This window comes from Anolis carolinensis, chromosome 3, assembly GCF_035594765.1.
Source record: "Anolis carolinensis isolate JA03-04 chromosome 3, rAnoCar3.1.pri, whole genome shotgun sequence".
Classification (NCBI taxonomy): domain Eukaryota; kingdom Metazoa; phylum Chordata; class Lepidosauria; order Squamata; family Dactyloidae; genus Anolis; species Anolis carolinensis.
In genome coordinates, this window is record NC_085843.1 from 197,126,201 (window position 1) to 197,154,119 (window position 27,919).

At 36.4% G+C, this 27,919-nt stretch overlaps 1 protein-coding gene across 2 annotated transcripts in view; it reads left to right on the top strand.

Annotated features, from left to right (window-relative positions):
• edrf1 (erythroid differentiation regulatory factor 1) overlaps window positions 1-27,919 on the top strand; it is a 46,704-nt gene that overhangs the window by 3,499 nt on the left and 15,286 nt on the right. Inside the window, exons 2-20 of one of the 2 annotated variants that reach the window (XM_008106753.3) lie at window positions 3,169-3,377; window positions 3,985-4,051; window positions 5,456-5,581; window positions 6,314-6,438; window positions 8,600-8,759; window positions 11,382-11,483; window positions 11,763-11,884; window positions 12,413-12,524; window positions 13,484-13,631; window positions 13,944-14,052; window positions 16,518-16,629; window positions 18,311-18,571; window positions 20,085-20,156; window positions 20,267-20,417; window positions 21,357-21,545; window positions 22,715-22,915; window positions 23,020-23,238; window positions 24,468-24,691; window positions 26,072-26,230. In XM_008106753.3, coding sequence (XP_008104960.1) covers window positions 3,169-3,377; window positions 3,985-4,051; window positions 5,456-5,581; window positions 6,314-6,438; window positions 8,600-8,759; window positions 11,382-11,483; window positions 11,763-11,884; window positions 12,413-12,524; window positions 13,484-13,631; window positions 13,944-14,052; window positions 16,518-16,629; window positions 18,311-18,571; window positions 20,085-20,156; window positions 20,267-20,417; window positions 21,357-21,545; window positions 22,715-22,915; window positions 23,020-23,238; window positions 24,468-24,691; window positions 26,072-26,230 — 2,868 coding nt within the window. The remainder of the gene's footprint in view (window positions 1-3,168; window positions 3,378-3,984; window positions 4,052-5,455; window positions 5,582-6,313; window positions 6,439-8,599; window positions 8,760-11,381; window positions 11,484-11,762; window positions 11,885-12,412; window positions 12,525-13,483; window positions 13,632-13,943; window positions 14,053-16,517; window positions 16,630-18,310; window positions 18,572-20,084; window positions 20,157-20,266; window positions 20,418-21,356; window positions 21,546-22,714; window positions 22,916-23,019; window positions 23,239-24,467; window positions 24,692-26,071; window positions 26,231-27,919) is intronic. The other variant, XM_008106752.3, reaches the window with a different exon arrangement.

Here is a 27,919-nt window from a genome sequence, read left to right on the forward strand (position 1 = left end):
AAAAGGTTACTAAATATATACATTAACAAATAAATAGTGAGTGGCTTGGGAGGTTGCTATTTCCAACAGGCAAACATTCAATGCCTTCATAAAAACAAACATGTACTGATAAAATAATCCAGAATAAACCCACATGTAAACTTAAAATTAGAACCTAACATCAATAAATTAAACAAAACGTAAGCAAACTATATTATATAACGAGAAAACCTAAGCATAAAACATCCATATTGATTTACAGGAGCCAACCAAAGTTCATAAAGTCATATGGTTTGAATTGTGTGGCCAGTGATGACCGCTGGGCCAACATGGAGTAGCAGGGCCCGAATACAACAATAGTTCTCAACCAGAGGTTAGATAGTGATCTCTCATTATCTAATCAAATCCTAATAATAGTAAATCTTTATTTATATCCCGCTTTTCTCCCGAAGGGGACCCAGAGCAGCTCACAACATAATACAATACAAATCAGAGCACATTTAACAAGTACAAGACAAAAATCAGACAAAGCATAATAACGTCCAGAAATAAGATATAAATATTAAGCATTAACAACATTTTAAACCAATTACAGTTATTGTGGAGACTCATCAATTAAATAGCATATTTAATTATTAACCTGTTAAGTGTAAAAGATGAAACAAGCTCCAGGATACCTTCTAATGCCTTCTTTCAGATAATGGTTTGAATATGGCAACTTAGCAACGTTTTTCTCTCTTCAGTGTTAAGTGACATTCAATAAGCTGTGACTAAATTGAACCATCTCTCTCCAGTGCACAATAAATCCAAATGCAAACATTGGTTTCCAAGGTTTAGGCATTTCTAAGGGTGCATCTACATGCAGTTTGAATCCACACGAACTGCCATGGCTGATTGCTAGGGAATTCCAGGAGTTTTAGTTCAATAATAATAATAATTTTATTTCTTAACTACCTCTCCTCGTGATGGGTTCCAGAATAATTAAAATACATAAACACTGTAAAAAATACTACAAATACACATATTAAAGTGTATTTCTATAAAATATATATTAAAATACACAAAACAGATTTTAAAAAGTTTAGTTTGGTGACCTACTGTCACTATGTTGGGGAGAAGGCTAAAAACCTTGTAAAACTATAGCTTCCATGATTCCTTAACATTCAGCCCTGGCAGTTAAAGCAGCATCAAACTGCACTGATTCTACAGTGAAGATGTGCCCCTCTTTGGCAGTATCTGGGGATAATATGAAGAGTTGTCATGGTGAGAACTGGAGATGGCTCCTCAATCTTTAATGTTGGCAGTTTCAGCAGGACTTGCTTGTGACCTGATGCCGTTGCAAGCAATACCTGTGGATATTCCCTTATCTTCCACAACCATTGAAGATACAGGAGCCTTCTCCAGTTTTCAAACTGGCAAGCCTAATAGTATGAGAACCAAAAACTGAGGTTGTACACTAAGCCTCTGAATGGATCGGTTTCTGGATGTAGCACTGTTTTGGTCATATTTTCTTCTTTTGTGTCTACATAGCCATAATAGCTCATATCAGAGATTTAGAAAACCAAATCGTCTATATGAGCAGCTGATATCGTTTTGATAATTTAGATAGATTTTCCTTCTGATGGTTCAGTGTAGAGAAATTTTGTTTCAAACCCAAAATTATTTACAGTATTATAAAAACTATCTTTAGACTATGTAAATATATGAAACATAAGTTAATTTTGTGCATAGACTTGGATCTCTTCTCCAAAATATCTCATGTATGTATATGCAAATACAGGTATTCCAGCATGCATATACATACACAAGCATGCATATACAAGATGGTAAGCAATCTCAATTATATACATAACAAATAACTAGTATAGGTGGCTTGTAGAAGGTTGCTATTTCCAACACATTGATATATGTGCAACAGAGGGAATTTCAGCTGGCATGTGAAACTTTGACTCTGGAGACCAGGGTTTGAGTCCCTTCTTGGCCATGGAAACCCACATTGGGCAAGTCACACACTCTCAGTCATAGAAAGCTCTATGATAAGGCCACCATAAATTGGAAATTACTTGAGATCAACAACAAAAAGCAACACCTGTTGAGATTTCTTCTTTTACGCATCCATTAAGGGGCAAGGGTGGATAGAACCATAGAGTTGGAAGAGACCACAAGGGCCATGTAGTCCAACCCCATTTTCCCATGCAGGAACCCACAGTCAAAGCCTCAATAGATGGCCATCCAGTCTCAGTATAAACACCTTCAGAGAAGGACACTCCACTGGGCTCTAAGGAAATACACTCTACCAAACATCTCTTACTGTCAGGAAGTTCTTCCTACTGTTTAGGTGGAATCTCTTTTCCTGCAATTTGAATCCCTTCTTCCATTGTGGCCAGGTCTCTAGAGCAGCAGAAAACAAACTCCCCTTCTCTTCAATGCGACATTCTTTCAAATATTTAAACACGGCTATCATGTCCCCTTGCAACCTTCTCTCCTCCAAGTTGAACATATCCATCTTTGCAGGTTTTACTCTGGCAACACTACTTGCTTTTAAAGGGTGTTAGGAAACAATTGACACTGAACAGCCAAAGGAATGACTTTAGGTCCTGTAATAAAGTCCATCAGATAACTTCCAGGAACAGCTATACTATGATAACTTCATTGATTTTAAAATTGTCATAGGATACTTTGTTTTTTCTTGCATTAGAGTACAGTGGCTATACCTTTGTCAATATTGATGTCTCAAAAGCCTTTCTTAAAAAGTTTTAGATACAGTAAATCCTGGTAGTGGTCTTTTGTGGGAAAAATATTGCTGGAAACTGGAAAATGGTATTGAAATCATACCAAAAGGTGTAGGAGCCCAGGCTTCTTCTATAGGGTTTCTGGGTAGAATATAGAACAGGGCACTTTCCCTTTAATTGTTATATTAAAAAGGACATTTTAGTAAATGCGGCTTATTTTTTCTGTTTGACAGACTAGAAATTTAACTACTGTATATCATATTATGGGGTTTGGGTTTTTCCATTCTTCTTTAAAGGAAATGGATTAGACTGCTAACTCCACTGCACATTGTTTTTGGTGGCCCATTTTTAAAATGAAATTTTACTAAATACAAGCATCATTCAATGATACCTGTAATGAAGAGTAATTGTATTTGAATCTCTTTAATTAAATTCTTCATTGATTTATACAAATTAGGGTTCTGTGCTGTTTCTTGGAGGCAATGAAGTAAAAAGCAGAGCTGTAGTAAAGTATTCATCTGCTCCACCTCAAGCGGCATTTGCCCGTCTTCAAGAGAAGACTGATCTGAAACTTCCTCCAGCTAACTGGTTACGGGAAAGTGCCAAACTGGGAGCAGCAGGGGCTACCATCCTTGGTAACAGCAAAAAAAGCAAGCCATTTTCAAGGTAAATATTGTAATTATGTTTATATCTAATTACACTGTAGTAAAGATGTATTTTGATAGAAGACCATTGTTGAAATATGTTTAACAGAAATATGGCAGAGTTTTCTAATAATGTGATTATTTCAAAAATCATAATGAAAATATATACATATTTAAAACAAAATGGCTTTGTGAAAATATGAAACATATACATTCAGATATTATTGCCTCACTTGTAAGGTTTCTTTATTACTATAAAAATGTAAAGTTTTGTTCCAGTTTAAAGTATTGACATGTATCTGCTGTTAAACAATGTATAATGAATGTATTGAATTATGATAAAATTTAAAAAATGATTAAAAAATAAAGTATTGACATAAAAATTATGAAGAAAATACTCTGGGTAGAATTACAGGGCTGACATTGGTAGAGAATTGTAAAATTAATGTTCTTAAAATATTGAAGAGCAGCAAAACTCTGTTGGAATACCTTACATAAAATAAATTTCTCTTGATAAATAGGGTTTCACTTGAAGATTCATGGATTCAAGCTTTTATTTCCATAAGTATTTTGATAAATGGTAATATTGAATAATTATTTCAAATGGTGCTTTATTTGTTTTTAAATAGCTTTGGTATGGCGTATGATTTTATTGACTCAATTGGAAATGATGTGGACGTTGTATCAGATTCTGAGGTATGTATGTTTTACAGTGGAATTATTCATGGTATAAAATATTTAGCAAGATTATTTCAGTGGAAAAACATTAGAAAAATCTCTTATTGAAAATAGCCATTATTAAATCAATCATGATTAGCGGAAGAACTGCAAAGGAAAGAGAAATGCTAAGTCCCCTGTTTCATAAGTGGAACAACAGGTCCACACTGTTGTAATAATAAACTCTATAAAAATGATTTTCCATGCTTTTTGAGTAGGATTAGGGTTCATAAAGTAAGAACTATTTTTAAGTGGCATGGGCATCATTTCTGAATATAGCAATAAAGCTCTTATTTTAGAGAGCTCTGTGGATTTAGTCACGTCATTGTGTCAGCTATTATTTTAATGGTGAGGTGACTGAGGGAAAGCATGATTAAGTCCTAAAAGGTATTTTTCACTGGGATAAGGAAGAGGCCAAGAGAGGCAGTTTCCTTGGGTAGCAGTCCCATGGCACTCTTGAACTCCCACTGTTCTGGACAGCAGCCTACAATTATGCCCCCTCTGAGTCCGTGAAGAAGAGGTTGTGGCAGACCCCCACAAACAGATGGGGAAAAGCAACCAGAGGCAACAATCACCACTCCTAGAGGGGGGATGGGGAAACTTGTGCAATGGTTCAACCCATTTTTCAATCACTTAGAGTAAGTTCTATACCACAGAAGTTATTTCTAGCTGTTGCCGCCACATAGCATTTATAGATAGCAATTATCCTAGAGCTGTGACTATATTGAATTCCGTGGTTTCACACTGATGTGGCATTAGGGATTGTGCAATAGGGATTAGAATGTGAAAGGATGGGTGCTTTGTTTTGTAATTTGCACATATATAATGTGATAGTGCATGGCATTTAATTTCGTTGTATGATGTACAATGACAATAAATTTATTCAGTCCTATTCTGTACCTATAATGAGATAACGTAGAGTATTATAAGCAAGGATAATGCAAATGTCCCAACTGCCTCTCCTGTCAAAGATTGCTTTATCACTTGCCATATTTCTCCAATTCCAGACAGTAGTTTGGTTTTCCAGATGTGTGGCAAACCATGATTTACGTTTGCTTTTTTAATTTTCTTAGTATTCAAACTTTTGTTGTAATAATTTTCATTATATTTTGTCAGCATCTTATCAAATAAGAAATAAAGTAATGATTTGTGCATTTAGAGTCATATCAGACTTGGCAAGCTTTTCTAACCATGGTTTTTTATGATGCCTGAATTGAATTACTCTCAAGTAATTTAAAAAAATGCTGTTGAGGTAACTTCTAAAATTGAGTTTTCTGTTAAATTTCTTAGTGTCCAGTGAGATCAGTGTAGAAAGCCTTAGGGTTGCAACTGTTTTAATTCTCTAAAATGAAGATTTAAACTTGTCATTGTATTTCTCTGCAGAACATTAAAAAGCTCCTTAAGATACCTTACAGCAAATCACATGTCAGCATGGCAGTGCACCGAATCGGGAGGACTCTTTTATTGGATGACCTAGATATTCAAGAGCTCTTCATGAGATCATCACAGGTAATAAACCTTTGTGCAGTCATTTATTTGGCCAAATGATATGTTTTGCTAGTCTAATGTTTCTTTGTCCTCATCTTCTGTGATGTGATTAGTTTTGTTTAGCTTTCTACAAAAGCTGAATAGGTTTGGACTGATGACACAAAAATGTCCTTCAATCCTTGCTTTTGATATTACTAAATTATTTCACAGAAGTGACTATCAAATTCTTTATCACGATGAATAGGTATGTGGCCAAATATTTTTTTAAGAATTTAGATTCTTATGATATGCCTGTGAAATAGGAATGGGAATCATTTGGGCCCAACGCAACTGTGAGAGTAATGTGGAGTAACTTAACAGAAAAGTTATTTTTCTGTCACTAATTGAGTTGAAATTTTATTACCTGTCTTTTATTGCCCTATGTCTCTAGCTCACACATGGCCAAAAAGGGGATTGGCCTCTTCCTGCATTGATATTCCTCTAGTCTAGATCATTTTAACAGACAATAGAAATTATATCTGAGAAAAAATGTAGGTATCTGACTTTTACCCGCATTGCCTTTTTTCTCCTGTATGGCTTTTAATATTTTGCCAAATGAAGCCAGCGAAAATTCCAAAGCTTGTATGATGTATTTTCTGCATTTTAGTAGTTGATAAACGTGGATTTATCTGAAAAGTTGAAGAAAAGTACAGAAAATAAGTAAGCAAAGGCACATTTTATGATTATTGCATTCTTGTTCTTTATGCCACTTAGACTGGAGATTGGACTTGGCTAAAAGAATTCTACCAGAGATTAATAGATCAGAAGTGGCAACGAAAAAAGAAGAGTAAAGAACACTGGTACCAGAAAGCTATACTTTCCAAATTTTTATATTACAGGTATATTTTTCAAGGTTTACAGTTGTTATTTAATTCATGTATATCCTGCCTTTCCCCAAAAACTGAGACTCAAGGCCTCTTACTTAAGGCTATACTCTATTTCGTTTAAGATAAAATTAAATGCTGTTTGCATTTTCTAGCATATATCTCCATCCTAAGCATACCAAACATTTCAAGGCTTATTCCACAAAACAAGATATTGTCTTCAGAGTACTACAAGACTTCAGTCGTGAGGGACTAGCATTACTTCTCTTTTGAAATTTGGCATCCAGTGGAATTTTCCCTACTAGTAACAGTTTCCCATTCTTTGTACCATTTTGGAAGGTTTCTGAATCTTCACACATACTTTTTTGGAAAAAATGTTTATCTTATTGAATCTATTTCCATTCTTTCTCCTGGGATAGTATCTGAGGTAACAAGTAAACTTCAGGGCACGCTGAAAGGGAAATGCTGAAGAGGCTTGTGAGCATGTAGTGCTTTTGATCCAGCTGTAGTACTGAAAGGGGGCCCTTGTATGATGTGATCATTTGAACATTGCCTACTTTTGATGATAATATTTTTTTCAAAGGAACTTACAAAATCTAAAGGATGAATATTACCCTAATACTGGTCTTCAAGAATCAAACTACCTTTAATTTATGTCAAAATTCGGTATACTATTTGAAATAACACTCTTGATAGAGTGGCAATAGGGTTTTAGGCTGAACAGAACTACTGAAAAACAAATACTGTATAACCAAGGTATTTGTATATCTGTGAACCTTCAGGATTTGCTAAACTACGCACATCTCCATGTGCGCAAAAACAAAATCCTTAGTAAGACCAAGTTTCCCAAACAGGAAGACCATGACTGTGCTATCATAGAGATTGAAAGAGAATGGAGGGGAGGAACAGGTAGTGGTGGTCATGCAATGTGGCAACTAAGTAATCCACCTGTTGGTGCTAGATTGAATAAACAGGAGATCATGATGGAGTCTCACAATCCTAGTTGGAACACAAAGAGCTGTTTCGAAAGTGGCAGTCCTTGTGGCCCTGCAAACACTTTGAAACTGATACAACACATTTAGCAGCAACATCTCCTCCAATAAGCTGTGCTTTGCTCCTCCGAAACAAGTTGGTAAGACAGAACTAACTAGCTCCATCAATCAGAGAGGAAAGGTTTGTGCTACTCGCCTTCTAAAAGAGTAGAGCAGGATGTTGGTGGAGCAAAAGCATAGTCTTCATAGAAACAGAATACTCTTTCCTCTTAAGTACTCCAAAAATTAGGAAGTCAGTGATGCTTGGAGAAGCAAAATAGAAAACTAGAAGTGATGGAGATACAGTGTCCTTTACTTAAAGTATCCCAGAGAATGATCTGGCTACCTAGCAACCTGAACAGAATTACTCCTGTTAGGAGTTTGGTATAAAATTACAAAGGGCCTCGTTTCTTTGTAATAATAAGAAGTGACTTACTCATTAGAATTTAAAGGGAACCAGAATTACAGAGGGATCTGTAACTGGGCATAATCAGTTTTTTCCTTGGCAAAATGCCCTTCAGTATGTGCTCAGCTCAGTATTGGCTGAGCATGTTTGCTGCTTTCTGCCTTTGGCATTGCTGATTCATGGTGATATAATCCTTTTTTCTTTATTTTTCCACTATCCCCTGAGGCAGTTGGTCATTATGTTCGGGAATTACAGCATTGATCATGTGTTTTGTAGGAAAAGACATTTTCATGTGATAGCAGCATGTATCTTAGAATTATTAACCTGAAGTTACTATAATAGTAAATCTGCTTCTAAATCCACAAAACTGATGTTACTTCAGTGATGTAGAAGAATGCCAGGATATCTTTTAATGCAATTTGTATTTTCAAATAGTTGGTGTGGATGAGATGGGGAGAGAAAAAACATATTTGTTGATGTACTGAAAGTTTAAAATATCAGAACTGTACATTGCAAAAGTATTAAAAATTGTTTGTCACGACAATCTCTACTGTTAATATTATGAAATGATGCTGTTCTCTGAAGACATAAATGTATACAAAAAGAATGCATCAAGAACATTGTAGACATTTCCTTTAATTGTTTATAATTTTCTGTGATGTTAAAAATATAGCAAAAAGCTACATTGTAGGCTTCAGATATATTTCAAGTGAAATGTCAATGTTTGTCTTGCTACTAGCATTAATGGTGATGAAGCTGCTCAGCCTGTTCCTACCTCTGAAGAACAACATCAAGAAGAAACAACTGAAGATGAAACTGATGAAGCGGGAAGGGTTTCTTGGCCAGCCCCTTTTGAAATGCCTTCCTCACTTTCTGAAGATGCAAGCACTTCTAATCAGGTTAACATGACAGGCATATAAAATAGTACTTAATCATGTTTCATGTTATAAGGATGGAAGCTGCACACTAAAAAAGAAAAGCACTAAATTCTCTTGTGATATCTAGTTCAGGGGCTCTGAAGTAGTCTTTTGTTTTAGGTTTGTTCTTGGGAGGTTTACTTTCCATAAATAGTTCCTGCTTGGTTGATGGTATACAAATACTCATATTTAAGCTTCAGTCCAGGATCTTCGAAGTTTGGACAGTGAGAGTCAACGTTGCTGCAAGCAACTCTCCATTCTGTATTTGCCGCTGAAGTCAAGAGAAAGCAACTCTATAAATTGCTCATTTTAGTGGCTTTTTTGCTGGTTAGTGAATGAGTAAGAATTACAGCAGCTCGTGGTGGTTTCTGATCATAATTACGGCTTACAGGTTTTATTTGCCAAAGTGAGCTAGCAGCAATGATATCCATGAGCAGGAATACTTATACTACCTTTTTCCTCATGACCATAATTAGAGTTACTATCTCTGCAATGCCTCTGTGTTTCCTACTCTGGGGACTGTTTGACAGGAAGTAAGCACTTTCTGTCTGAAGAAGAGATGTATCTTGCCATTGTGTGAGTGTGTTTGAGAGGCCTTCTAGATAGCATGCTGTGATGCCTCCGCTGTTCTCAGTAGCTTCCATAACCTTTTCTCTTTAGCCAGACTAAACAGGGAGGAGGTACTGTTCTTGCACTACTGTTAACAACGAGATGTGGTTGGATGCTTCCACTGCCCTCTTCCCCTCCAGTCTATTCTGATGCAGTTGCAGAGGAACACTATTAATGCAATGAGCAGAGGGGGCGAAATCATGTGTGAGGCCTCAGGCCAACCCAGGTTGTGCATTCCAGTTTTGGAGGCTAAATCATATTTCAGAGAGACATTCTTTTGAGTAAATACACATAAAAATGGGCAATTTGATTATATATATATCTCAGGATTATCACAAATTGTTATAGCTTACCAATGGTTTTTATTTGGTTTTCATAGCACCACAATATGGTTGCAGTTTCACTTGCACAAAGTAGTAATTTGATTATATATCTCCTCATGTTATTACAGATGCAAGCCATCGATGTAGTCTTTGCCATACTCTGAGGATGTGCTGTTGATCCATACTGTTTGTAACTCTTAAGACTGGATCTTAATGAACCTCCTTGATAGAGTAATACATAATCTAGTGTATATTATTCTGAGTCATAGAGGAAGGGTGGAATACAAATATATTAAGGAACTAAATAATATTCAGTGAAATTAGTAAAGGTGTGGGAAGATGAAATGTTTGCTGAAAATTTGGATTTGAATTGTTTGAAAACATTAGAATAAAGATGGCTTTTAAATATAATAGCCAAAACCATGAACCTAAACTTCATTTGTCAAAACTAACAGCTTAAAAAAGCCTTTTAAGTGAATTATCTCCCTGTTGTTATTTGTCAGCTTTAGGTCTCTAATTTTGTCTCTAAAGCTTTGTCCCTAATACCTCCCCTCAACACACACATTTTGTGCCTTCTGGTTTAGTGATCAGTTCATTGTCCTGTAACAGATAGAAGCAGATTCAGCAAAGTAGCTATCAAACCTCAATTGCCTTAGGGCTTTTCTATCTTCTGTCCACATCATTGGTTTGTCAATCCTTGTCATCTTTCTCTTGTCTCAGGTCTTTTAAAAAAACTCTCCAGAAATTTCATTGCTTATTCAGTAAATCATCTGGTACCCTGTTGGTGTTAAATAAACTGCTGGGGGAATAATAGTGGCCTAGAGTGGTATGGAGTTGTAAAAATGAAAGACAATTTAACTTTGAATAGAGGACTTTTTTCAATAAGACTGCTACAAATCTTAACATAGATGGATTCTTATTTGGAGTATGTATGGCAAAGGCTCTTTTTCACAAACAATTGTATTACTGATACTGTAGAACTATCTTTTTAAAAGTAACATATGTACAAAATGGCAAAAAACAAAAAAAAAATTATAGGACTAACCACAAATAAGTATTTATTAGTGTAAACCGATTTATAACTGTTATGATTTGAGTGGTTTGAGGCTGGAAGGTATTAGAACCTATATTGAAAAGAAAGGATCATAAACATCTTTCATTTCACTATAGGTGTTTTGAAAGATATAAATACAGGCAGTCTCTATGTTACGAACAAGATAGGTTCTGTAAGTTTGTTGAATTTGTTTGTAAATTGGAACAGGTACATTTTTTTATTTGGATAGCATAGAGAAGAATTAATACTCTTGAGGTGTTTGTTTTTCTGTTTGTGCCTCTTTTTTTGAAGATTTCACTTCACTTTCTGTCCCTGTGATAATTGGATTTTGAAAAAAATGGCTTGTTGGGAAACACAGACTGGTGAAAAAGCTTCAGTGAAGACACCTTTTCCCCATGATACTTCTTTCAGGAGTTAATTTCCTTTCCGAGGGATAGATTAATCCCACTGTGTGTTGTCTCACTCCCATCCTTAATTATGAGTCATTTGTAAGTCAGATGCTTGTAACTCAGGGACTGCCTGTATATATGTATAGATATCATTTGTCCAGTGTGCAGAATACATGTTATTTAAAACTCAGCAGTAGAATCACTTCTTATATCCTTGTGCTTTTCACAGGGCAGTGTGCCTTTTGAACCCTCATATGTAGTGGGGCATGTGGCCTCAGCCCCCAAAGAACAAAACCTAACTACTTTGTTCAATGACGGGGAAAACAGTCAGGTATGGTTTTATGTGACATCTGAGCAGAGCAATATAATCTCCTTACACAATTTGATCTACAGACAGCTGAGAGGAAGAAAAATCACTTCTGACCATTGCTTTATGACATCTGTGGTCTTGATCTTTATTGTGAATGCTTAGCATAGTTATCATCTGCTGTATTTTATTTGCTTCCTCCCTGCTCCCCATTTTGATTTCTTGTCTGCAGCCTGTGTTGCATTGTTCCATGTGTAAAGACAAAAGTTATTCACAAACATTATCTTGTCTTCACTTTTGAAGGGTCTTAAAAATGACTTTGTTCGTAACATCTTGTGGACGTTTGAAGATATTCACATGTTGGTTGGTTCAAATATGCCTATATTTGGGGGAGGAAGATACCCTGCTGTGAGTCTACGTCTCAGGTGAATATCTAATTAAAGAAGGTGCAGCATATTTTATAAGGTGGACTAACTTGCCTTTTTCTTTCATATTTTGTATCTAACATTATGATTCATCATGGTTCTTGTGCATTCAGGTAGTATTCATTGGGTTTGCGTGAGTGGGTAGTTCTTGGTTGACTCATGTTTTGGGAAAGCTGCTGACTTTTACATAAGAATTAGCACTTAAAGGAAATGAGCCTCTGTTTATTTAGCAAAGGGGATATTTATGTAATTATTAAATTAAATGTGTATACTACATGAATCATCAATGGATGCCAAATTTTTGTATATGTATAAAGCATCTTTGCAACAAATCTCAAAACATATTTTAAAAATGCAAAACACAGATGTAGGAAACCATTCTTTTTCAAGTGTCTTTTGTTGATTTTTGATGTGCTTTGTAGGTCAGGATCTAGAGAGTGTGTCATATACTGTATAATAGTTTGATCTTATGGATTTGGTTATCTTGTTCATTATCCTGGAATGACTCTACAACACTTCTGTTTGTAGGGATAATAACAAGCCAATCAATGTACTAACAGGCATTGACTATTGGTTGGACAACTTGATATGCAATGTGCCAGAGCTTGTAATGTGTTTCCATGTCAATGGAATTGTTCAGGTAAGTTCTGAATTGATCGCTTTCTTTGTTATTGGTCAGTACAATAGTCTATTGTGGTCATTGAGGCAGAGATTAAACGTCATTGAGCACATTGATGGCAGCCTTTCTGGGACACAATTTCTTTTGATATTACACATAAAATGATTGACTTATTAATGTTTGTTCATCGTATAAATATATTTGGACTGAGTAGTGCTACAAGAGTTACTATTGTACATGTCAATAATTCCAATGTTTGTGTATTTGATTCCTTGCTTTTCTTTTACTGTATATTCTCGAGTATAAGCCAACCCGAATATAAGATGAGGCACCTAATTTTACTACAAAAAACTGGGAAAATGTATTGACTCAAATATAAGTCAAGGGTGGGAAATGCAGCAGTTACTGGTAAAATTCAAAATAAAAATGGATACCAATATAATTTAATGGAGGCATCAGTAGATTACATGTTTTTGAATATTTACATAAAACTGTAATTTAAGTAAGACTGTCCAATTCTGATTAAATCATTATTCTAACCTTCTTCAATGTAAATTTGCATATGTAAATAATAATAATAATAATAATAATAGAGTAAAATAATGAAAATGTAATAATAGTAATAATAGACTAAAATAATAAATGTAATAATAATAGAGTAAAAAATAAATGTAATAAAAATAAAAGTAGAATAAAATAATGTAAATAATAATAAATAGAATAAAATAATAAATGTAACAACAACAACAACAACAACAGAGTAAAATAATAAATAAACTTGACTCAAATATAAGCCAAGGGGGGCTTTTTCAGCATAAAAAGGGGCTGAAAATTCAGCTTATATTCAAGTATACACGAAACTTTCTATTAGATTTCTGAAAATCTAATTAGATAATTTAAAAACTCTTAAACAAATAAGAGTTATCATTTGCACTGCAGTACATTTTTTCATTTGTGAAATTTATTCTGTTTTTTTACAGAAATACGAAATGATTAAAACAGAGGATATACCTAATTTGGAAAACTCCAACTTTTCTACCAAAGTAATAAAAGATATTGCTCAAAACATTTTGTCTTTTTTGAAATCTAACTGTACGAAAGAAGGACATACATATTGGCTATTTAAAGGTGAGTATTTGTGATTAAGAAAGGGTGACTTGTGTCTGCCCTAAAAACTTCATTGCTATACATCTGACAGTACAAGGGGTGTTTCTATCCTCAGCATATGACAGAGTCTTACTCTTTATACAATTTAGGTTCCTCCTACAACAGATTTGTATTCGCCTATACTAGGGATATCAGATTATGCTATTCAGCATATGTAAAATTCACACCAACATTTCTTACAGTAGAAACGTACTCCTCTCCCCTCCTACCACTGCAATTCTTCGAACCTGTACTTTTACCAAGAAGACTGATAAACATTTTATTTTCTTTCAGCAAGTGGAAGTGATATAGTAAAACTGTATGATCTGACCACTTTGTGTGAAGAAACAGAAGATAAATACCAAAATCCTTTTACAATGCCCGTTGCAATTCTTCTCTATAAGTAAGTATACCCTGCAGAATTTAGCAAATTGAAACAGGGAGTATCTGCATGATCATGTTGAATGTAAAAGTTTTTGATAAACTGTACAGTGATCCTAAGCAATGATACAGCACAGGAGGAGAGTATACTAGGCTTGTAATATCAACATAAGGAGTCTTATCCTCCCTGTTTCCCTGTGATGAGCTTGAGGAGAAGTCTTGCTTGGGCAGAAAAATATAGTGAAATGGGGTGCTATTGAGAATTGGGGAATTAGAAGAGACCCCAAGGGCTATTCAGTCCAACTCCCTGCCATACAGGAAAAACACAATAGAAGCACCCCTGACAGATGGCCACCTGGCTTTTGCTAAAAAGTCTCTAGGGGAGGAGGCTACGCCACACTGAGAGAGCATATTTCTTAGTATTTCGGTGGAATATTTTTTTCCTTCAATTTGAATCAATTGCTCTGTGTCCTGGTTTTCAGAGCAGCAGAAAACAAGCTTGCACCATAGAATCATAGTCGGAAGAGACCTCATGGGCTATGCAGTCCAACCCCCTGCCAAGAAGCAGGAAAATCACATTCAAAGCACCCCTGACAGATGGCCATCCAGCCTCTGCTTAAAAGCCTCCAAAGAAGGAGCCTCCACCACACTCCAGGGCAGAGAGTTCTATTGCTGAACAGCTCTCACAGTGAGGAAGTTCTTCCTAATGTTCAGGTGGAATCTCCTTTCCTGTAGTTTAAAGCCATTGTTCCGTATCCTAGTTTCTAGGGCAGCAGAAAATAAGCATCCTCCTCATTGTGACATCCTTTCAAAGAAGTTCTATTGTAAGTATGGCTAACAGTGGCCATTGTGAAAACAATCAGTGCTTATCTAACATGGTTAAAGCCTTACATTCAAGTAAAGCTACATTTATTAGAGGGGGGAGTATTATGTGAAATAGTTGACCTCAAAATGACAGTTTTTTGCATGCCAAGCTGTTCTAGTTTGTGATTCTTCTTATATGAAAAGTACATGTCACCATGGGTGGTTGTTTTTTCCCCACCCTCTGCATGATTAATTTGTTCATCAGTCCTGTTCATCAAAGAAACGAAATAAACGTCATACTTACCCATTTCATAGCTGTTTGTTAAGCTACGAGAGCTTGGAAGATTGATGTAACTTTTGAAATATATAGATTTAAATGTCTTTCAGTATTTTGAGTTGGAGAAGTGGGAATGGGAAAACAAGCTATTACATTAAGTGAAAATTATAACACTAAGATATCCATATAGTTTCATCCTATAATTCTGTACAGACAGTCCCCGGGTTACAGACAAGATAGGTTCTTTAAGATTGTTCTTAAGTTGAATTTGTATGTAAATTGGGATAGGTACATTTTTAAAGTGTAATTCCAGCCCTATGCTAACGTTTTGGATAGCATAGGGAAGAGTTAACATCTCTGTGATATTCACCTTGCTGTCTGTGTCCCTGTTCAGAAGATTTCACCTCACTTTTTGTCCCTGTGACAATTGGCTTTTGAAAATTTTGTCTTGTGGAAACAAGGATTTGTTATAAAGCTTCAATGGAGACACCTTTTCCCCATGATAACTCTTACAGGAGTGAATTTCCTTTCCTAGGGGTAGATTTCATCTCATTTCCTATTGTCTCGCCCCCATTCTTAATGATGAGTCAGATGTCTGTAACTCGGAAATTACCTGCATATCATATTGCCTATCTTTGCATTTGGAGTCATTTTTAGATACCTCATTAAAGACACATCTACACTTACTGTTTAAGTCGATTTCAAATCAGTATAGAAGGAAGTGGCTTTGCTGTGCAGATGAAACCGGTTTGAGACCCACATGGCGATTACATGAATCACGGAGCAGTGATGCTTATTTAGTTCCTTTCATGAGCTTTTGTGGGAGTTTATCTTGTGGGATAGCTTCAAACTGTATTAAATAGTCAGTGTAAATGGAGCCTATAGCATGGCCTAACATCTGTATTTCAATGCAATATCAGATTGGTAAATGCTTATTTGAGCCGAAAGGGTTTATAAAAGGCAACACTTGCTGCGTACACTACTTTAATTTGGATGCTGTTTTAAGCATGTGAGTTTACTTTTGTAGTACACAATAGAGAAATATTGACGGGGTAGAGATATGGAAGAGTTATCACATCCGATTTCCAAATTGTTTACACCAACAAGGACAGAAGTATGGAGAAACAGGTTTCCTAGATATTTTAGGTGGAACTTTTCATTTTCACCTGAAACTGAAAGCAGTTGGGTAAAAGAAGGATTATCTATAGCATTTTCAATTTTGCACAGCTTTTATTGGAAAGAGTAACTTGAATTGGTTCTGCCTTATCCCTATTTCAGAGCCCTTTGTTGCCACTGACAATAGGAATACCCAGCAAAATAGATGTCAGTAAAATAGATGTCTTTAGATGTTTTTTATTACAATGGACAGGATTTTGCACTGTCGCTTTTCATCTTCTTTTCCTTAGAGTTGCTTGCAATATGATGTTGAAGAAAAACCAAAACAGGAAACATTATGGTACTATCAGAACGTTACTCCTTAATTGTGTGAAGTTACTAGACAAAGGTAGACATCCGCAGGTAAGAATTACACGGCTCGGGCCCTACCTATCTCCGTGATCGCATCTCCCCCTATGAGCCAGTGCGGACCTTGAGATCTTCCGGGGAGGCTCTTCTCACGCTCCCACCACCGTCTCAAGTGCGGCTGGTGGGGACGAGGGAACGAGCCTTCTCGGCATTGGCCCCCCGGTTCTGGAATGCACTGCCAAAAGAGATCAGGCAATCCCCTACATTATCCAATTTCCGTAAGGAACTGAAGACCTGGTGGTGTCGGCAGGTTTTTGAGTAATTATATTGGACTACCGCCGATTTCTGAGCCTGAATACATTGCACAAGATTTCCCTATCCTAAAATGATACATTTTAATATATTGGGTGTATGGTTCCCGTCCCCTTGATCTGGTCATGTAAGTGTGATTTATCGTTATAATTGTACTATTTTACCTTGTTTAATAATGTGTGTTATGTCGTTATGTAATGTTGTGTTGCTTTTATGACTGTAAACCGCCCTGAGTCCCATCCGGGAGATAGGGCGGTATATAAATAAAGTTTATTATTATTATTATTATTATTATTATTATTATTACACAATTTTGTCATTCCTTAGTTATATCTAATGAGAAAGCATTGCTTGGGAGAAAAATATGAGTTAAATTAATTATGTAGTAAGAACTTAGTGCCAGTGTACCAATAATTTGGTACCAGGCCTTCTATGCCTGAGCATTTGGAAAATTCTTCACATATATCAATTTTCCTCTCTTGAGATGAGTTTGAATATAACAAACCTTAGCTTCCTGCAGCACTAAATCTTAGCTTTATGTACTCCCTCTTCCATGATCAAATGGATATGAGGACATTGGAAGCATATATATTACTTATATTTGAACTGGGAAATTAGTTTACTCTAATCCCGGAAAGATAAATTAGTGCTTCCAGCAGTTTCAGATTAAGTTTACAGTGTTCCCTCACTACTTCGCGGTTCACTTTTTGTGGATTCGCTGTTTCGCGGTTTTTCAATAAACTCTAAAATAATATTATCATAAAAAATTACAATTTACAGCCTAAGGAAGGGAGAAAGGAGAAGCCAAAGGAAGAGAAGAAGAGCACAAGCGGCAACGGGAGAAGGAAGCGATTTATTAACACACAATTGGTTGATAAAAACTTAAAATAATGTATAACTACTATTAAAATAAAGTATAAATATTAAAATAAATATAGTGCCCCTACTTCACGGATTTTCACTTATTGCAGGTGGTCCTAGAACATAACTCCCGCGATAAGTGAGGGAACACTATACATCATACCTGACCATTTTGGTCATGCTGATCAAGCCTGATCAGAGTTAACAGCCATAAACATCAGAAGGTATCAGGTTCCCTGCTCCCTGGATTGAACTATTCATGGGGAGTGGGGGAGTAGTCACAGGGAATACTCATTGATCCTAGCTTGTTTCATTAAATTGTAGTTTAGGCATAGTTTGTCTTTTTGATATTTACCAAACAAGGAAATTGTTGTTTCTCATTTCCTCCATGTGCTTGGATGGAAAGTTCTTAATCTAAAGGCCCATTCATATATCAACAAACCATCACTTTGTAAGAACATATTGTATATGCTCATACAGTACTAAAAGTTGTAAAAGAACAACTTTTGACATTATTATAGATAACTGATTCTGAATAAATCTCTGCTTTCTTTCTAATAAGATCATTGCTTCAGCAAACTACATGCTCTCAGAACTGTTCCAGCTAGATGAACCAAAAAAGGAAGAAGGTGGTGAGTTTCCTTTAAATGGTAACTCTGATGAAAGCTACAGTGAGGAAGAGGAGGAAATGCCAGATAGTGATGAAAATGGTTCCTATAGCACCAATTCAGATCCTCCTGATGACAACAAAGCAGTTGCTGTAATCAAATCTGTTGGAGAATTGTCAGTTCCTGAAAAATATAAATCCACTCATCAAATACGTGTAAGTGATGCCCAGTATTGTTACCAGTTCAGTTTAGTAGTGAGTTATATTTGTAGAGTAACAATACTGTTTAAATGAGCAATCCCTTTTTGTTAGCATCAGGGGAACTATTCTCTCTATAAGTGTGAAATGTGTAGAAATACCCGTATTTACTTGAGCCCAATTCACCATCGAATCTAAGGCACACCTCAATTTTTAAAACCCTGAAACCCAAAAAAGTATTTACCATATAACACGAATCTAATGCGCACTCCAATTTTGAGAAGGGAATTTAGTCAAAAAAGTGGACGTTAGATTCAAGTAAATATGGTTATATCTTAAGTGAAACATTTTAGATTGTATTTCTACTAAAACTAGAGTGGTAAATATTAAGCAGTCTATTGTTGTAAAACATTACTAGTTGTTTCTTAGATTAGATCAGTTGATGCTCTACTGTCACTTGCCCTGCTACTAGACTTTTTTTTTTGGAGTGGAGTATTGGTTCTCTTCTTGGATAAATGCTTGTTTTTCCATCTTCTCAAAATATTTTGTAAATCAAGATATATAATTTTTCATGAGAGTTCTGTGGCAGAAATCTTCCACATTTCATTTTAGAATTATTATTAATTATAGACCTTTTTTTGGTAAATGTCTGTTTGGTGTTTCATTAGACCTTTCAGGAAAGATATTAAGAATGGCCTTTGGTCCTCATCATTCAAGTAAAGCAATGGGTTCTGTTGCATTTCTGCCATATTTTGTAATTTGAAGGACTTTATGGCCTTTCCTTATTAGTGAAAAGACTTTTTCTCATCTTTTCCCTGTGAAGTGCAGAGGAAGAATATATACATGCCAACAGGCCAGAAGGAGGAGCCACATCTTTCTGGGCTCCTTGTTTTTCAGTCTGGGCATTGTCTATCAGGCCTGCACAACTTGGCAATAGTAAGGAGCCAAAAATAGTCGAAACCTCTTTCTTTCTCCCTTACTTTTGTTCTTCTTCCCCCTTTGTCTTCCCCTTCCTTCCCAAGAGCTTAGATATTTGAGGAAAATCTTTGAGGAGCAGTGTGAAAGTGTGAGGAAAATAGTCAATGTCAAACATATGAATTGCTGGAGGACTCAGAAAAACATTTGAGGCTGCTATTTGGTGATTCTTTAAATGCTTTCCAAAGATATAGTCATGTTACAGGAAATAGAAACTCTGTCACAACATAAAAAGTAAAATAAATAAATAACAAGATGCACTTATTCAGTGTATCTAAAGAAGTGGATTTAATATCTAATAGAACTCATGTTGAAATTAGTTTTTGAGGTGTTGCTAGATGTCTTTTCCCCCCCAACTATATTTTTCCATTAAATGCTTTTGGTCATTAGCTTAGTATTCTTGGGCTATTATGACGCTAATAGCCTTGACCCATACCATCTTTTTAAGTTTAATTTTACTGAGAACAGAAGTGTGTTTTTTATTTGCTTTCAATGAAAATAGCTTGCATAGTTTCCCATTAATTCAATGAGGTATCTTTTTATCTTTCCTGTAAAGCCCAGCTGTGCATTTCCAGTTTGTCATGACACTGAGGAACGGTGCAGGCTAGTACTGAACTATGTTCTTGAGGTAAGTTTTCAAGCTAATTCTTTGCAGTGCTGTGACTTCTCAAAAATGATGTTGTCCTGTTACCCCCTTTAGAGTGGAAATAATGACAAGGCTTTTATTTTCTTAAATAGGGTTTGAAATCAGTGGACAGTAGCATCAAAAAAGAAGGTGATCTCCCTGCAGCAGACCCTAATACTCCTATTCCATTGAAATATGAAGATGAATCAACAGGAGTTGGTCCTGAATGTCTTGAAAAACAGATGGCATTGTTTTTAGACAAAAGTAAGTTTGTCTTCATACCGCCTTATGGTTTTCTGTAGCTGGTAAAATTAATGGACAAGTAAACTTAAGTGCTAGTTAGTTTTTCTAAAGGCTTTAGTTTCTGTAGTTAAACAAGTGTTGATGGTTGTTGTTTTTTGAATTTTGGTTTTTGATACAGAATCCTGTTGATGTACAATTCTGATACGTAAGTAGGGATGACAGGATGAGAGACATTGTGGCTGTTAAAGCAGTGAAGAATTGAGAAACTGACTACCGAGAGCCAATCTGATTTCATCTGGCTTCCTTCACTACTAATGCCTGACTCTAGAGAAAGTTCAGCCATTAGCATAGTGCACCAACAGTATTTTGGTCTGGTTGTTTTCTGGCTGTGTTATAATATATATTGCTACTAAAGTATTTTAAGAATTAAATTATTGTTTCGGTTTACGATGATAGAATGCTTTGGCTTGTTGAGGAAATTCCTCTCTGAGATACAATCAACTTTTGTGTTTTCAGAAATGTTGCTTTGGCAGCGTATAAATTGTTGGGAGAATCAGTCTGACATCTCCATCTTGAGTTTGATACTCAGCCTAACCGCTGATCTCATGGCCAGAGCATTTGGCATAATTTTGGACTCTGTTGTGTCTTTTGCTTTGACTATGTTTTTCTACTTCCTAGCCTGATGGAAAATTCTGGAGAATTTGAATGTTTGCTTGCTTTTGGGGTAATTCTCTAATTGTGGCATGTTTTTCGCTCATGGACCAACATGACCAGCAATTGTTTTTTCATCCAAAATGTATTTTATGAGTTTGTTATTTTCAATAAATGGAAGCATCATAGAAGAACAGAGTAGTTTTATTTGAGTGAGCACCAATATATTCCTGTGATTGAATTAATACAATGTGAACCAGTAGTGCTCTAACATTATGACAAATTAAATGTTTTATTTTTGAAATACAGTGGGCTCATTTCAGGAAGTTAAGAATTCAAGTCAGTCAGGGATGATTCCCGGATCCTGGCAGTACAAAATGAAACTTCAGCTGATTTTGAAATCCTCAAAGGCTTACTATGTCCTCTCTGATGCTGCTGTGAGTCTTCAGAAATATGGGAGAGCATTACGATACATAAAACTAGCTTTACAATGCCATGGTAAGTTGGAATATTTTTTACTGTCTCTGGAGCACTGTTTCTTAAACTATGAGGCCCAACCCCAAATGCTGTCCAGTGTTGGGGTCACGAAAAGAAATTCTGAACGTCACCTCATGGCTGTTTTAGACATCGACACAAATATGTTAGCAGCGTTTAAAGTAGACTCTGCAGAAGATGCTACGTCTGTACTTCATAAAAAGGAAAATCAATCTGTTTAGCAAGGCTTGCAAATTCTGATTTGTTATCACTAATCGGTTGTTATACCTATTTTATATATCTACTAGCTTAGGTACCCAGCGATGCCTGGGTTAGGTCTTTTGTAATGATAAACATTAGAAATAGACATTGTTTGTTTTGGGGGTTTATAAATAGTTCCATTAGAAAATGTGTAACGATGTGGATAAACTACAACTCCCATCATTCTGAGTCTATTCTCCCAAACACTGTAAGTATTCAAAGTTTGCCATGTTGGGTATGCATGCCAGGTTTGCTACAGATTCATCATCTCCTTTACAATGCTGTCTGGATGTGGGTGAACTATAACTCATGAAATTCAAGGTCCATTCCCCCCAAACTGCACCAACATTCAAAGTTGGGCATTTTGGGTCTGTGTGCCAAATGTGCTCCAGATCCATTGTACTTTGGGTTCACAGTGCTCTCTGGATGTAAGTGAACTATCCCCTCCAAACCCCACCAGCATTTAAAGTCAGTCATGTTGGGTATGTGTGCCAAGTTTGATCCGGATTCATCATCAGTTGGGTGCACAGCGTTCTCTGGATGTAAGTGAACTGTAACTCCCAACCTTTAAGATCAAATGTCTGAGACTTCCAAATTGTTGAAAATTCATACACCATATCTTACTGGATATTAAGTTTGCCTTACTATATCCAGATGGATGTTTTCTCTGAATTAAAAAACTAAGAATGACCTGAGTAAACAGCAGTTTAGAAGTAAACTATTGCTTTAGCCATTAGAAAATAATTTGGAAGCAGAGGCCTTCTCTATACTTAAAACTTAAGTTATTAAGTTTAGAGCCATGCAAGCAGTTCGAAAATAACAACATGGTATGAATTGATTAGACACAATCCTTGTTTGTGTGGCTTCATACCCAAATGCGTTCTGCCGCCCAGTGTTCACCATTTTCGTGTCTTTCTTTTCCCCCCAACCAGATACTTATTGCTGCCTCTGCACGAACATGCTTTCTGAAGTACTCCTGTTTCTTTGTCAGAGTTTGACTCTTTGTGGCGATATCCAACTAATGCTGGCCCAGAATGCAAGTAATAGAGCTGCATATCTTGAAGAGTATAATTATCAGACAAAGGAAGATCAGGAGATCCTGCATAGCCTGCATAGAGAGTCCGGCTGCCAAGGTAATAATGAGCAAGCATTTGGATGAGAGCCTCAGAGAATTTCTGACACATAATAGCAACGTGGCAAGAACATCTAGCTAATGTGCCTGGATTTTCTCTTCTAGTATTTTCCTGGGCTACGGATTTGTCTACCGATCTGGAATGCCAACTTTCAATTAGCTGCAAGTGCTATGAAGCAGCTAATGAAATCCTACTTTTTAGTAATTTAAGAGGGATGAATCCAGAGCAATATATGCAAGTAGTGAAGAGAATGGGCAACATCCAAAATGAAATTGGAGTATTTTACATGAACCAAGCTGCTGCTTTACAGAGTGAAAGAGTGGGCAAGTATATGCTTTTCAATCAAGAGCTAATTTTCAAGTGAAGGACAATAGATCATATAACTGGGGAAAAATCTGATGCTTATCTAATCCATGGTTATTTATAGTAAAAAAAAACCCAAACAAACTGTTTTTGGACACTGCTGTATATCGTCTATAGTTAATTGATATAAAAGTCCTGAAACAGCTTCTTTCACATGGCTCTATTACAGACTCAGTACAAATGCTGCCAAGTGTAATAAATGTTTGTGGGAATCGCTTGTGGGAATTTTCTTTTTCCACTGGCACTTGTCTTGAATGTTGAGGTGTTTTCAAATCATGATTTAAGCTAGAAGTATTGGTAGTGATAAAAATGACTAATGTTAGTGCTGTTACAATCCGTGAATTTCTATAAAGAGGTTGAGGGAGAGGTTTTCACTTGAAAAGTACAGGATATTGAGAAGGAAGTACCCTTACCCACATCCCTGTGCAGTCACTTCACCATAAAAGGCAGCCTGCATGACATCTGCTGTGAACTGTACACTTGCTTGCCAGTAGCATTCGTGAAAAAAAATTAATATTTTTAAAAGATTGGTAAAAACATGAAAGTAGATTAATAATGGTGAGTTGCAGGTTTGATCAGTTTCATAGAAAATAATGGATGGGCAACATGCAGCTCAGTGTGGCACCCTTTATCTTTCTAGTTTCCCGAAATCTTTTGTTGCCACTGCAGTGTTCACTTTAAGGTGTTTCCCTCCCAAACAAGGTGTCTACTCTCAACATGCTGTACTTACACATTGACTCTACTTGTAAACCAGATGAACAGATTATTTGGGGCCAGGAGCACTCAAGTAGCACACAGAACATACTTTTGGGTGGCCTTCTTTATGAATTTTGTAAAATTAAATTAACAACTATGGCCCCTTTTACGCCGCCATATAATCCATATTATCCATGCTGATAATCCACAGGATTATATGAGTCTATACTGCCATATAATCCAGTTCAAAGCAGATTATCTGAATTTTTTGTGGCAGTATAGAAGGGGCCAATGTCCAACAAAAAGTTCATGATGGAGGCCTCCAGAAAAACACATTTTAGCAATTGTTTTATGTATATTTTGGTTTTGATGTTTATCTAGAGTTTTTTTCCTTAAATTCTTGAATAGCTTTTAGCCAGTTGGGCAGTACAGTATATAGTCTTAGTATTTTCGATTGAACTAAACAGGCCCCTTTTCGTTTGCTCTGAACTAGAGAACAAAACAGTATCTGCAGCAGAGCAGCAACTTTGGAGGAAGAGCTTCTCCTTTTTTGAAAAAGGAATTCAAAATTTTGAATCCATTGATGATGCAACCAACTCTGCTCTGCTTCTTTGCAACATGGGAAGACTAATGAGGATTTGTGCTCATGCTCATTGCGCTGCTGGGGGAGATTTTAAAAGAGAATTTTCCCCTGAAGAGGCTCTTTATTACAATAAGGTAAATAACTTCCACTGGGCATGCATTTAAACCAATTACAATTCTTAGATAGAATTAATTGTCAGCTGAATTTTTCTACCAAAGCATATGTTTGCATGTAGTATATAATTATTTGTATGACTCATATGTTCAGATTTTAAAATAAATATTTATCCCATATTTTATTCAGGTTATATATCAATCTGTATATCTAGATATACAGATTATCTAGATCCATTTCAATCTGGTTTCAGGCCTGGCTATGGAACAGAGATAGCTTTAGTCACTTAGGTAGATGACCTCCGCAGAGAACTAGACAGGGGGAGTGTGTCCCTGTTGGTTTTCCTGGATCTCTCAGTGGCTTTTGATACCATCGACCATGGTATCCTTCTGGGTTATCTTGCTAGGATGGGACTAGGAGGCACTGTCTTACAGTGGCTCCGGTCCTTCCTGGAGGGCCATGCCAAGGTGGTGGTGCTAGGGGACTCCTATTTGAACCCCCTTCGTTTCCATTTTGTCTCCCATGCTGTTTAACATATACATGAAACAGCTGGGAGAGGTCATCTGGAGTTTTGGAGAATGGTGCCATCTGTATGCAGATGACACCCAACTCTACTACACCTTTCCACCTAATGCCAAGGAAGCTGTCCTGATCCTAAACAAGTGTCTGCCATCAATAATAGACTGGATGAGGGCAAACAAATTGAAAGACAGAGAAAGACAGAGGTACTCCTGGTCAATCAGAAGGCAGACCAGGGAATAAGGATCCAGTCAGAGCTGGATGGGGTCACACTCCCCCTGAAGACAGAGGTTCGCAGTTTGGGGGTCCTCCTGGACTCAGCGTTGAACCTGAAAGCCCAGGTATCTGTGGTGGCCGGGAGGACCTTTGCACAATTAAAACTTGTGCGTCAACTGTGCCCATTCCTTGAGAAGCCAGATCTGGCCACGGTGGTCCATCCAGGCTAAAAACTTTTTATTCAGGCAGGCTTTAAAAGATGAAGGTGTTTAAGATCTAGTCAGGCGATGCTGTGGTTTTAAACTGTTTAGATTATTTTTAACTGTGAATTTTTTTTAGTGCTGTATGTGTTTAATTCTATTTTAATGTTTGCATTTTTGTATATTTTAAATTGTATACTATTTTTTTGTCAAGCTGATTTGAGTCCCCTTTGGAGAGATAAAGCAAGGTATAAATAAATATAATAACAACAATAATTGATATAATTTTAATAATGGCAATATTTTTGGCAGTCAATGTGGTGTAATGTGTTTTTCAGTCATGTCATTCTTGGTCACTGAACACTGAAGTCAAACCCCACAAGTTGTAACCATAATCTACCATTTGTCTTCATGTATATGTAAATCTTTATTCAATGACTTTTTACTGCACAATTGAATTTGTAGGCTATTGACTACTATCTGAAGGCCTTAAGATCACTGGGCAAAAGGGAAATTCATGCAGCTGTCTGGGATTCTGTCAACTGGGAATTGTCCACTACCTATTTTACTATGGCAACTCTGCTTCAAGATTATGCTCCGTTATCCAGGAAAGCGCAAGAACAGGTAGCATATTTGAATTTATAATAACATATGTTGACAGGTGATTGCTTCTTAAAGTGTGGGTCCTGACCCCAAATGATGTCCCTTTAGCTCTGTGGTGGGGTCAAGAACAAATTGGCAACAGTAAACTGTTTCTAAACGCAACAATACTTCAGCTGTACTCCACAAAAAGGAAAATCAGCCTGTTTATCAAGGCTTGCAAGTGTTGGTTTGGTATTTATTTTATTTATTTATTTCCATCATTTATATGCCGCCCTTCTCACCCGAAGGGACTCAGGGCGGCTCACAATCTGGCAAATTCGATGCCGGTATACAGTACAAAAATAAACATAGCAATTAAAACAATCAATTTAAAACAATCCAATAAATACATTTAAAACAGTATAATAAAATACTTAATCCATTCGTCCACATAAACCTTGCACGTAAACCTTAGTCCGGACCGAGTTAAAGCCATAATAATTCATTCATTAAACGCTTGTTCGCAAAGCCAGGTCTTCACCTTTTTTCTGAAACTCAGAAGGGATGGAGCCTGCCGGATGTCACTGGGGAGGGAGTTCCACAGCCGAGGAGCCACCACCGAGAAGGCCCTGTCCCTCGTTCCCACCAGCCGATCACCAGTTATCAGTAAATGGTTGCATTTGAATACCTGCTTTATATACTTATTGATCTGAAGTCATGTAAAAAATTATCAGGCAGAAAGAGGTCAAAGCTGGAAAAAGTTTAAGAAGCCCATGGCTGGTGAATTAGCATTAATGATAAGGGAGGACTGGAAAGGAAGGTCTCAGAATATTTTATAGAATACATAACAAGAAAAAATTACTAGTCATGAATATGATTGCTCACAGTGTGATTGGTTTAATGCTTTCCAAATATCTTGGGCTAAACAGCTTTTAATTAATAGTCCTGCTGAAATACTGTCCCACTATTATATTGAGTTATCCTGCTGAAAAACTATTATATATGATTCTGAAACAGTCAATGCAAAACCAGTTACAATAAGAGCATGATAAAAATACAAACAAACAATGGGAAGAATAGCAGTGCTTCCCTTTTTGAAAAATTCAAATAAAATGTCAAAACACTACAAAGTTGCTTAGGCTAATCTATGGGAAACATTGGTGGATTGCAAGAACATGATGTAAAAGAAAATCAAATCCTGTTCTTAATAATTTAAGGACTATCTTGTAGAATCAGATCAAAGCCTCCCCCTGCAAAATTTTGCCATGTCTAGTAGATGTGTGTCTTTTGATAGAAAGTCTCGATTCAACTGAGGTTTTGTCAGCAGAACAGTTTCCTGTGCCACCTCTTCTCCTCCCTGCACTCCCTGCGTTGCAGGTGAGATCATTGAGTCACCAGTTTTTCAGCCTCGTCATATAACTTTATAGTACAGAATGTAACAGTATAGATTGTGAGATATAGAATGTAAGAACTAATGCAAGTAGTTAAATCTGTAAGAGGGTGTCTGAATCATCCAGAACCATTAAGAAGCTGGCTTCTGCCTTGGAAAACTAATATATGCTCACAGTGTAAATAAAGATAAAAGAGAAGGAGCTCTCTGGAAATGAACCCTGCTGGCAGGACATTAGATGACAAGTGGTGACAAGACTTTTAAGTGCACTCTGATAAAGATACCTGTGGTGGCATAGATACAGGTGTGCATTGAGATTGGACACCTGACAAGTTGAGTGG